Source organism: Nicotiana tabacum, chromosome 4 (assembly GCF_000715075.1).
Source record: "Nicotiana tabacum cultivar K326 chromosome 4, ASM71507v2, whole genome shotgun sequence".
NCBI lineage: Eukaryota > Viridiplantae > Streptophyta > Magnoliopsida > Solanales > Solanaceae > Nicotiana > Nicotiana tabacum.
The window spans coordinates 14,018,682-14,030,048 of record NC_134083.1 but is presented as its reverse complement, the minus strand read 5'-3'; the positions used below and the strand labels follow the sequence as shown (position 1 = coordinate 14,030,048).

At 37.3% G+C, this 11,367-nt stretch overlaps 2 protein-coding genes and 1 pseudogene across 4 annotated transcripts; 2 read left to right on the top strand and 1 right to left on the bottom strand.

Annotated features, from left to right (window-relative positions):
* The first annotated feature begins 1,010 nt into the window (after positions 1-1,010).
* Positions 1,011-5,677, top strand: LOC107814457 (uncharacterized). 3 transcript variants are annotated; one of them, XR_001654558.2, is made up of 3 exons: positions 1,011-2,734; positions 3,062-4,773; positions 4,881-5,677. XR_001654558.2 is itself a non-coding variant. In XM_016639870.2 (2 exons), the coding sequence occupies exons 1-2, from the start codon at positions 1,139-1,141 to the stop codon at positions 3,866-3,868; spliced, it is 2,403 nt and encodes an 800-aa protein (XP_016495356.1). In that variant the 5' UTR covers positions 1,011-1,138; the 3' UTR covers positions 3,869-5,677. The 3 variants fall into 3 exon arrangements, 1 of the variants encoding a protein (XP_016495356.1); XR_001654557.2 differs by having other exon boundaries at positions 4,875-5,677; XM_016639870.2 differs by having other exon boundaries at positions 3,062-5,677.
* A 72-nt stretch (positions 5,678-5,749) lies between these two features.
* On the bottom strand, positions 5,750-7,410 carry LOC107814456 (double-stranded RNA-binding protein 4-like). Its single transcript, XM_075251424.1, has 6 exons — positions 7,229-7,410; positions 6,887-7,134; positions 6,592-6,799; positions 6,384-6,497; positions 6,209-6,301; positions 5,750-6,132 (listed from the first exon to the last, which is right to left on the bottom strand). The coding sequence occupies exons 1-6, from the start codon at positions 7,251-7,253 to the stop codon at positions 6,053-6,055; spliced, it is 768 nt and encodes a 255-aa protein (XP_075107525.1). The 5' UTR covers positions 7,254-7,410; the 3' UTR covers positions 5,750-6,052.
* Positions 7,411-11,318: 3,908 nt separating this feature from the next.
* LOC142180525 (18S ribosomal RNA) overlaps positions 11,319-11,367 on the top strand; it is a 1,285-nt pseudogene continuing 1,236 nt past the window's right edge.

Here is an 11,367-nt window from a genome sequence, read left to right as displayed (position 1 = left end):
CCAGTATAATCTCACTAGTGGAGTCTTGGGAGGGTAGTTTGCACGCAGACCTTACCCCTACCCTGGAATAGAGATGTTGTTTTCGATAAACCCTCGACTCCCCCCCTCCAAGAACTCCCCAACTTGCTCTTGGGGTGACTCGAACTCACAACCTCTTGGTTGCAAGTGGAGGATGCTCACCAATAGAGCAACCACTCTTGTCAAATATACTAATTAATGAGGGAAGAAAATTATCATAATTTATAAATTTATTGTATAAAATAACCTCAATCAAGTAACAAAAAGTATACTGTAACACTTTTTTTATTCTAATTATTTATATAAACAATATAATATATAATAGTAACAATAATAATAAGAATTTAAAATAAATTTGGAGGTATTTAAAATTTGGGGGCCTAAGGCAATGGCCTCACTGCCCAAAGCCTTAGAGCCGCCCCTGGGCTATATCCACTTTGTCGTTTTATTTGGTCGAAATTTTCAGTTTATGCTAAGATTATTGATCACGCCAAAGATTTGAACTTTGCCAGTATGGTTAATTAATAAAGTTGTAATGTATTGATGTATCAATTAAGAAAAAAATCGGTCTGCATAATTCAACCTTCAATTTTCTAACGGTATATGTGATTAGACCAGTCCACAATTTGCCTTTTGTTTTAATTTTGTTTGGACTCTAAACTAGTCCCAGTGACTTATATGCTGCTGATGATTCTTTTCTGTCAACTCATGACTAATGCAAAGAAAATGGCGTAAATAGTTTTGATCGCGGGCTAAAAGTGTTGTTTGCCCATTTCCGTTGCCTTTTTTCTGCAGGTACCATTATTTCATTTTAATTCTAAGACAACTTACTATTTGAATTTTAATCGCATCTTGGGGAAAAAAAGTCGATTTACTTTCTTTCTTTTCTTGTAATAAAAAAAAAGAAAAGAGTTCAACTTATCTGGTCACCTTTACATGTAGGTAACTTGAATTAATTTTTCAAGATACAAATTTCACTTCTCCTAGAGAGTTATTCTTAGATATCTTTTGAATATTGCCAATTTATAAGTTAAACTTTTCATTCTAATAACATTCGGCGGGCTAGAAATGAATTTGTACAGTCTGACTTGTTGGTCCAAGATGGCTTTTTGGGCTCAAGATGGCCCATCATCTGATCCATAGACGTGCAACTACCTCCCGCCAAAGTGTAGAGTTTGAAAATAATGGTCTGATACCAATGGTGCGAGATTTCAAAATGCGTTTCAGAAGATTGCACAGCATTTGTTCGCGTTCACTACTAAACGAACCGGCGAGTCATCTCAGAGCAGAATTACCACGCAGAAAAAGTCCCAAGTTACCCAGCTGTAAACCACCGGCGAAGGCAGAAAAAGTCAGTAGCTCGGACATAGTGCAATGGAACAGGACCATCACCCAACACATGCGACAAGGAGAATGCGATTCCGCACTGCGCTTATTTAATTCCATGCCTGCCAAGTCCTATGTATCCTGGAATGCAATGATATCTGGTTACTTGTTGAACGGCAGATTGGACATCGCTCAGCAGTTGTTTGATGAAATGCCTCAAAGAGACTTGGTATCCTGGAACATTATGCTTAGTGGGTATATCAAGAGTAAGAATTTTGGGGCAGCTAAGATGTTGTTTAATCAAATGCTTGTTAAAGACGTAGTTTCGTGGAATGCGTTGCTTTCTGGGTATGCCCAGAATGGGTACATTGCTGATGCTAAAAGGATCTTTGACATGATGCCTGTGAAGAATGAAATATCGTGGAATGGACTTCTGGCTACGTATGTTCAGAATGGGAGGATTGAGGAGGCGAGGAAATTGTTTGAGTCAAAGGACAATTGGCCACTGGTTTCTTGGAATTGCTTGTTGGGCGGGTATTTGAAGAAGCATTTATTGGCTGAGGCAAGGGTGCTTTTTGATAGAATGCCTGTTAAGGATCAGGTCTCATGGAACACAATAATTTCTTGTCATGCCCAGAATGATAATTTGGAGGAAGCGAGGAAGTTGTTCGATGAGTCCCCTATTAGGGACGTGTTTACCTGGACTTCAATGCTTTCTGGTTATGTACAGAATGGGATGGTAGATGAGGCTAGGAGGATTTTTGATGAGATGCCAGAGAAAAATGAGGTCTCGTGGAATGCAATGATTGCAGGATATGTGCAGTCTAAGAGGATGGACTTGGCAAGGGAATTCTTTGAGGCAATGCCTTGTAAGAACGTTAGCTCTTGGAACACAATGATAACAGGTTATGCTCAAAATGGGGATATTGTGAGTGCCAGAAGTTTATTTCATTGTATGCCTTGTCGTGATTGCATCTCTTGGGCAGCAATTATTGCCGGATATGCTCAAAGTGGCAATAGTGAGGAGGCATTGCGCATGTTTGTGGAAATGAAGAGAGATGGCGGGAGGATAAATAGGTCCGCATTTACTTGCGCTTTGAGTACATGTGCTGACACTGCTGCTTTCGAGTTAGGAAAGCAAATACATGGACTGCTTGTCAAGGCTGGATATCACACTGGTTGCTACGTGGGAAATGCGCTCCTAGCAATGTATTGTAAGTGTGGAAGCATTGATGAGCCGTATGATGTGTTCGAGGAAATAGAGGAAAAAGATGTTGTCTCTTGGAATACAATGATCGTTGGTTATGCAAGGCATGGTTTTGGCAAACAAGCTCTTCAACTATTCAAATCAATGAAAGAAGCGGGTTTCAAACCTGATGATGTCACCATGGTAATGTTGATACATTATTAATTTTATAAAATGATTTCAAGGTTATTTTAGAACTGCTTTTGCATTTATGGAACTGTTCAAAACCACTCCATCCCTAATTGCTTAATGCGATTTTATGTAAAGATTGCTCCAGTGTGTTGTGGGTTACCTTTGCATGTTCTATTCTTTCTAGTTGAACAGTCACGCTACAGAGACCAACCATCATCTGATATAGGGTTTTGGCACAATCTTTGTATTGTCAATACTTCCCTCCTATGTGCATATTTTTTTTTATTTTATACAGACAGTTATTTAGGTTTCATCTTTTTTTTGTCCTTTCCTTTATAGGTTGGTGTATTGTCTGCTTGTGGCCATACTGGCCTGATTGACAAGGGCATGGAATACTTTTACTCAATGGGTCGCGATTATGGAATAACTGCAAACCCGAAACACTACACTTGCATGATTGACCTTCTGGGACGAGCTGGGCGCCTGAATGATGCTCAAAATCTAATGAAGGACATGCCTTGTGAACCAGATGCAGCAACTTGGGGTGCTCTCCTTGGGGCAAGTAGGATCCATGGAAATACTGAATTAGGAGAAAAGGCTGCTGAAATGATTTTCAGTTTAGAGCCTTGGAATGCAGGGATGTATGTCCTTCTCTCAAATTTATATGCAGCTTCTGGTAGATGGCGTGATGTTAGCAAGATGAGATTAAAAATGAGGGATACAGGTGTAAGGAAAATGCCTGGTTACAGCTGGGTTGAGTTGCAAAATCAGATTCATCTTTTTTCAGTTGGGGATACCATGCATCCAGACAGTAAAAGAATATATGCTTTCTTGGAAGAGTTAGAGTTACTAATGAAGCAGGAGGGTTATGTCTCTGCCACGAAATTGGTCTTGCATGATGTGGATGAAGAGGAGAAGGCACACATGCTCAAGTATCATAGCGAAAAATTAGCCGTTGCTTTTGCAATTCTAAACGTACCATCTGGGAGACCAATTCGTGTGATGAAAAATTTAAGGGTTTGTGGAGATTGTCATACTGCTATCAAGATCATATCAAAGATTGTGGGTAGATTGATAATCATTCGGGATAATAACCGTTTTCATCACTTCAGTGGAGGTGTTTGTACCTGTGGAGACTATTGGTAGTACTGGAGTGTGAAAGTTTACCAGTAGATTTCAGCGGCTGTAATATTTTCTATTGCGCTGGCCATAAGGCCATCTCCATACATGTTGAGAATATATAGTTAATGCACACGGGGAAGCAAAGTGCAAGCACTTGTTTTTAGTTCTTCTATCCAGGAGACATGAGAAACTTTTTATCTGAAGCAACTGCGCAGCAGAGGGGAAACTCCTTTCTTATTATTTGGTGCGTACAATCTGTATCTCCTCATTGATGTTGGTAGAAAGGAGATGTGCTGAGATATATGGTCCATCATCCTTGCACTTAAGCATCATAGAACAAAAAGAGGAGGAATAGTTGCCTTAAGTTTATCAGAGATCTGACAGGAAGAAAAGAATCAGGTGAATGTGTAGGAGGGGTTGAGCAGTTGTTCCTTTCACATAAATCGAGTACCACTTTTGAAGTACTGAATCTTTGTTCCTCTGTTCTCTGGCTGATAGATTCTTGACAGGCCTAATCTATGCATCTCTGTCTGGCCCAAATGTATGACAGTGACTGTTCATTGTGTATCATAAACCAGAAAATTGATCTATACTAAGCTCCACTGATTGATTTCCTACTTCTTTGAGCACCACTAGCTAAGTGGCAATGATGTTGTTGTGGCTCAGTGACGGCCCTCTCTTCAAATTCTGCTTACTAACAGAATTTCTGCTGTCTAAGATTACTTTTGCCCTAAGTAAACCTAATCTGCAGCCATGAGACAAGTAATGGTACATCTTTTCAGGATCAGCTGAGGTGGACATTTGTTGGATGACTAGACAATCACCATACTCAGTTGTCATTGGTACTGGTATCCTTCTGAGTTTTGAAAGCAAAAGATAAAGAAATTTCCTTCATCCTAAATTTCTCTTCCTTATGATCAATTGTTCGGGTGAGAGTCACTTAGGATATTTATTGTCACTCTATTGAAAGCAGAGATTGAACAGTCTCTGTAATTTGTGATGTTTGTGTTTCTAAACTAGTTACATTCAGTTTCAGGAAGAAAAGAGTAAGAAATCGACAGACTGATCAAAATGGTGGAAAAAGCCACATTGCCTGAAGATAGAAAATACTTTGATCAGGTAAGTGAATCTGATGGGAAGTGTTTTGGATATGGATTTGAACATATATCTGCTCAAGCCACTTTTTTTCCACTCGGAATAGTATCATTTATCCTGACATAGTAAGGCAGGATAGCAGTCAAGGGGATGCTGGGATGGACCAACTCTATAATTGAACAAGAGATATCAAGAAACGTTTGTCTAGTTTTGGAATCCCCGATCAGCCCTTCAATAACTTATGGGCAATAGAGAGCTTCTTTGATGATTTTGGTTGGCTGTGTTTCCAGTTTTCGATACAATTCACAAAAGTTTTTACTATCTTAACATTTGTATAAAGTGACACTGCTTCATGTTTAATTCGTACTCAAGCCATGAAAGGTACGACCAAGGAGATCGTTAACACACTGAAGAGAGTACTATGCTACCAGTCTGAGACAGCAAGCAGAAAGAATAATTGGCCTGAAACCTTCAGTTGGATTTCTTGAGTAATTGGAAGCGGGAGGCCAGCCTAGCGATGTGTTTGAGGCTTTTATTTTTTAATCAAAATGTGTTTGCTGCTTAATATACTAAACTGTCAATGTACCACACAGTTGGAGACAGGGAGGTTACACATGTAGACTTGCATAAATCTGGAATAGCCTAAATAGGACTTAGAAACCTGTTTGCACTTCTCTCTGATTGGAACACTGCTACTCTATTTTCATGATTATGTTTTCTTTATAATCCTTGTTGCAACAGTGAGTGTTTCTTAATCAAAAGTATTAAGCAGAGAATGCAGTGAAAGATTAGCAGCATATGAAAATACTGTATCATCAAATTTATACAAAGATGAGTTAAATTTTGCAGAATAAGTTCATGATCCCAGTCGGGTCAACAGTTATCAAGTCTACATCGTTTTAAGACGGGCATTTACATTCAAAGTGTCAATAACCAAATCTTTTCATTTTGTTCCTTCCCCAGTTGTTGGTTTCGGTTTTACGCTTTGGTCCACTTGTATGATTGCCAACAGCCCCATCAGAGTGGAAACAAACCACTGCTCGCTGTAAATGAAGAAATATATTATAAATGAGCACTCCCTCTCTGAACCTTTACTATACTTCATTTGCAAAGCTAGATCAATCTTGATATTTTAAACATCAAGGTGGGTATGTGTTTTACCTCAATGCTAGCTTTTTGGCCTTGTAAATTTCCTGTTCAGAACAACATGAGATGTGACTCGACGAGTATAATTTTCATAATAATTCAATTGTAGTCAGGATTTCTCACCAGAGTATTTAGGCATGATTTTCTCAGCAGAGCCAGTTTCATTTTTTATTTGTATACCAGGATGACACTTATATGTTTGGCCTTGTAAATTACCTAGTCAGAACAACACAAGATGTGACTCAACTAGTATAATTTCCAAAAAAAAAAAAATCAATTATAGTTAGGATCTTCTAACCAGAGCAGTTGGGTAAGATTTTCTCATCAGTGCCAGCTTCCTTTTTGGGTTGTATACCGGGATGGAACTTATCTTTGGACTTAATGATTTGGGAAAGAGTTCCATCATCAGTTTCTTCAAGATTTTTAAGAGGTTAGACAACAGGTCTTTGCACAGAAATAGCCCTTAAGCTTTGAGATAGAATAAAAAAACCAGTAAATCAACATACCTAAGAGTGATTCAATAGCGGTTCGAGCAGCTAATTGCTCTGCCATTTTCTTACTTCCAGCTACCTCACCTTTGTAAGTTCTAAATCCCAAAGACACACAGGAAATAAAAACTGAACTTGGCCCTTCATATACGGGGTTATATATAGGCCTCCTCAGGTTCTTCTTGATAGCAAATTCATATAGAATGGATTTGCACAGCAGAGGTTCCTTGAACACAACAAAAGACAAACAAGTAATGTATTTTAAGCAAAAGAGAAATGTTTAGATATTAAGAAAGAAATAAGTGAAGAGTACCCTATAAAGAAGTGAACATTCTGTAGCATCAATTTTTTTGCAAATGTATTCATAAGCTAGTTTTGCAGCTGCTTGCTCAGCTTGTATCTTAGTGGGATGAGTTGACATTGATTCGTATTTGGAACCATCAACCAAGACTGTTGATCTGAACTTAGGCGCATGTGTAAAACCTTCATTAACTGTGTGATAAATTCGGAGCGGTTTGGCCAATTTTTGCGTGTACTCTTGTAGCTGATTCTTATACATTACTGGAAAAAAAAAAGATTTATTAGTATTAAGGAGTCAATACGAAAACAATGCATTAAAAAACATGAGAAGATAGTTGAAATGAGAGGTGCATACTAGGAGGAAATTGAGGAAACTCCATTGCTTGAGATGATTAAAATGGATGATTTGGCTCCATAAAGAAACACACAGTTTTGTGAAACTGTGCAATTCTTTTAGAAACTAAAATGGAGTCTTTTGAAGGTACTCCTTGTTATGGTTCTGCAAAATATTTCCTAATGTACTTTGCATGGGAAGTTGAGGTGTGTGTGAACTGTAAAAGGGAATCATTTTGTACCACAATATTATTACTTTTTTTTTTTATACTTTTCTAAAAATATATTACTACTACCTTTTTAATAAAGGTACATTTGTGTAACGTCTTAGGCCCTAATGGAAAAAAAAATGTGCTTTATAATGGCAAGTTCTCTTCTAAAATCTCAAGCTTTAAAATGGAATCCACTTAGTTTTGCGTTTTCCCCATTTCTCAGGGGTTGTCCTATTTTCATTTTTAGGTGACTGTATGGTAGTTAATTTGTCAGTTTGCTTTTTACCATTTGTTTTTTCTTTTAGTATATCATTGTTAAGAGTCTTAAGGATTAAAAAAATAGCATACTTTTGTTCTAATTGACTTATTTTCTCTCATTATGTTATGTGTAATTGTGTAATAATTAGATATAGCATCTGGTCATCTGAAAAGGAAAGAGATAAGAAAACATGATACCACTTTACACACAGAAAATTTCATGCAACTAGCTTTTCATAATAATCACAAATTTATATAACGGAAACATATGAAAAGTTTTCACCAATTTCTTTCCTTTTTCAAGCAATGGCATAATTGACTCATAAACTGAACCTGCAAATCGTGAACTATACTATATATAGAACTTGTGCAAAACTATTAGTAGTTAAAAACCTATCAAGTCGTTACAAAGTTCGAACATATACCAACTAATTACCATTCATCTAACAAGAAATATAAGATATACCATCAGCGTCATCGTGTCGTCTTCAATTGGTTCTGCATAAAAAAAAAAGGGCAGCAAGGGTGCACAAAGCATCCTGCATTCACGCAGGGTCCGAGGAAGGGCCGTAACCCCAAGAGGTGTGATATAGACAGCCTACCCTAATGCATTAGTGACTGCTTCTATGACTTAAACACGTGACTTATAGGTCACACAAACACAACTTTATCGCTGCTGCCTACGAAAATATATTTAAGAGAATCCTCCTAGAGGAATTATGTCATATGAAGAAATATAAGAAGAGTAATTAATTATTGGTTCTGTGAACATATCACAGTTGTCTCAAGTGACAAAGAATGTGTAAATATCCAAAACAAAGAGGTCAAATGATTTACTAAATCACAAGGCACTGAAAACCAGAATGTAGGCCACTTCTGTTATCCACAAATCCCATAGGGCTAAAGTAGGCACAAGTATTTGAAAAAGAAGGAATATAACCTGAAATTTTACTAAAATTACTTTCTAAGTTAATGAGAATACACTTGATTCCAATGATTTGTATCATGTGTATCATATAATGTGCAATTGAAGATAAAGAACTTTGAATTCTGCATATTCAAAGAACTCTGAGAAAACACAGTATCAACTACATACCTGAGGCAAGGAACACCACTAAATTGATAAAAAAAGCACTACCCATAAGAAATTTTCAATGCATTTTACTGTATATTCGGTGCAATAACCTTATTCAGTCGAAGCAACATAATTTATTTGACACGACACATTAAGCCCCATTAATATGCAGTGAGGAGTCTGAAAAATAAACACTCAATTATAAAATTAACCCTTGGGAATCAATATCAAACACGAACAAGATGATGATTGCCTCTCCTATAATATCCACCACAGCATACTCATAATTATCACCAATTACATGATATTCAAAGTTACCATCAGGAAAATCAAATGTGTGATTGTTCGATTAAAGTGGTTGTTTTCCTGACAATCTGATAACAACAATAAATTGTGAGATAGAGGAAATATAAAGAACGAAATCAATATCAAGATCTAACAATGAAAACCTAAGTTGCCCACATCATAGGTGTAAAATTTGTATTAGTAACTTTATCTTTTGTTGGTTGAATGTAAAAATGCACCAATGCATGACATGAAGTCTTTCACACATTCATTCAGACTCAAATTGCTTAGTAAATAAAACAACATCATAAACTATTTCGTTGCAGACACTACTACTCTGCAGATGACCGATCTTTAGGGTCAAATGCAGCAAGCGTTCAAGCGTCAAAAGCTGTTGATAACCTGGCGGCTGCTTCAGATGCCAACCAGTAGGCCGCAATCTTACCTTCTCTCTTCTCTATGAGTATGCTTACAAAAGCACTGCCAATCCCTTTGAACAAGCCTTCGTATGTATATCACTCGAATTTCTTGATTCACTGCGATATTTGCACTTTACATCTCATGACTCGACCTGTAGATGGTGAAACCGCCACCTTTGGCGACCTTTACCACAACGATTTTGTCCATAGATCAAATTATTTCGTGGATTAGACTTCTCATCCATCGGAAGTCAGGGCTAAGAGTTATCATGAGTTAACTACGGCTTGCTGCTAGGCCAAAAGATCTGCACATTGGAATTTTTGTGCAAATGGGACCTGTGCATGTTAATGAGGTATTTCTTGCTTTTTCATTACTAATCTGCAATTTCTGATTTAAAGAAAAAAGAAAAGGTTGTAAACAGGAAAAGTACAAGGGAAATTCAAGTGCGGCAATGAAAAATCTGGATGATGCCAATAAAATAACACAGGAACCCGAGAGAGAAAAAGAAGTATATAATGAGATAACCGACCTTAGCAACAGTTCAAGGAGAAGTGTCCCAAGCATATACCTTACTAGTTCTAATTGATGCACCATCTTTCCAAGTTATAATGGCTTTCCAGTAACCATCTATGCCATCCAATACTACAAATATCACAAGTCACAAGTAAATGAATCAATAGCCATGTGTCAAGAGAACCAATAACTATTTGCAAAAAGAATATGATATAGTTGATTCATGGTGAAATCACACCGCTGCATCATATGGTTAGCCATCACAGTACACCAAGGAACAAAATCTAGTTGGTGAAATCCGCCCAAATCCGAGTGGATTATATGCCTCAACAATGAAGAATTTGTCATTCCTTGAAGAGAGAGTTAAAACGGATGCTTATGAAATAACTTGACTCCAACTCCTGTGCGTTATTATATTGTTATCCACACTATATAAGTATGAAAACTATTCAACATGGTTTAAATCCACATTGAACTTACCCCACAATAAATGTGTTTTCTCGCATCCTTTTGTCGAAGTACATTACAACGTTCTCTCCCAAATATACCACAATCACTGGAACAGAAGCTAAATTGGCAAGTGCATAATGATACGATCAAGTTGCAAGGAATGGAATTTTTTATTCTAGCCATTGTAGATGCTTCCCAAAACCGGGACTGCAAGCCAAACCCTCCGTCCGCTTGTCATCATACTTGCCATTTTAAAAATCCTGACCGATTGAAGTCACCTTCTTTTAAAGAAAACATGAACGTGCATAGCCAAAATGACGAAGGCTGCCAAATATGTGTTTATCGTTTTCTTAAGAAGCTTAAAAAAAATAAATTGTTTTCTTAGCACTTTACCATTTGACTGCCTCAGTTATAGCTCCAGTGGGATTTTATGTTGATTTCAAGTGTGCATATTCCTTGATGGAGGAGGTTCATATCTTATTGGTGCAATGATCTCCTTGAGCAAGTGGATACAATATTGAGCTTTAAGATATCAACATGCTTCACCGAGGAAAGAGAAGAAGATTGCACATTTAAAATCAACATATAATCCCTGGAGCTATAATTGAGGCAACCAAATGGTCAAATACAAAAAAACATTTCTTTCTAAGCTTGAGGTGAAAACTAAAAAAAGAGAAGACACGTACCTAGCAGACTTTTTATCAAGTTGGCTATGCACTTTCGTGTTTCCTTCTAAAGAAGGAAACTTCATTGAGCAAGAGACTTTTAAAACGGCGAGCAGGATGACAAGCGGACGGAGGGTCAGCCTTGCGGTCCTGATTTTAGCAAGCATCTACAACGACTAGAATAAGGTTTTATATTCTTTGCAACTTGATCGTGACAAAGTTCATTTTCCCATCCACTATGTTTATGGTTGGCTTGCTTATTACTTCTAGAATCATTATAGAC

Coding starts and splice junctions, on each gene's coding strand:
- LOC107814457 (XM_016639870.2), top strand. CDS start 1,139: ATGGCCCATCATCTGATCCATAGACGTGCAACTACCTCCCGCCAAAGT. Junction 2,735..3,061: donor AACCTGATGATGTCACCATG/GTAATGTTGATA, acceptor TTTCCTTTATAG/GTTGGTGTATTGTCTGCTTG.
- LOC107814456 (XM_075251424.1), bottom strand. CDS start 7,253: ATGGAGTTTCCTCAATTTCCTCCTA. Junction 6,800..6,886: donor AATGTTCACTTCTTTATAGG/GTACTCTTCACT, acceptor GTTGTGTTCAAG/GAACCTCTGCTGTGCAAATC. Junction 6,498..6,591: donor CGCTATTGAATCACTCTTAG/GTATGTTGATTT, acceptor AAAATCTTGAAG/AAACTGATGATGGAACTCTT.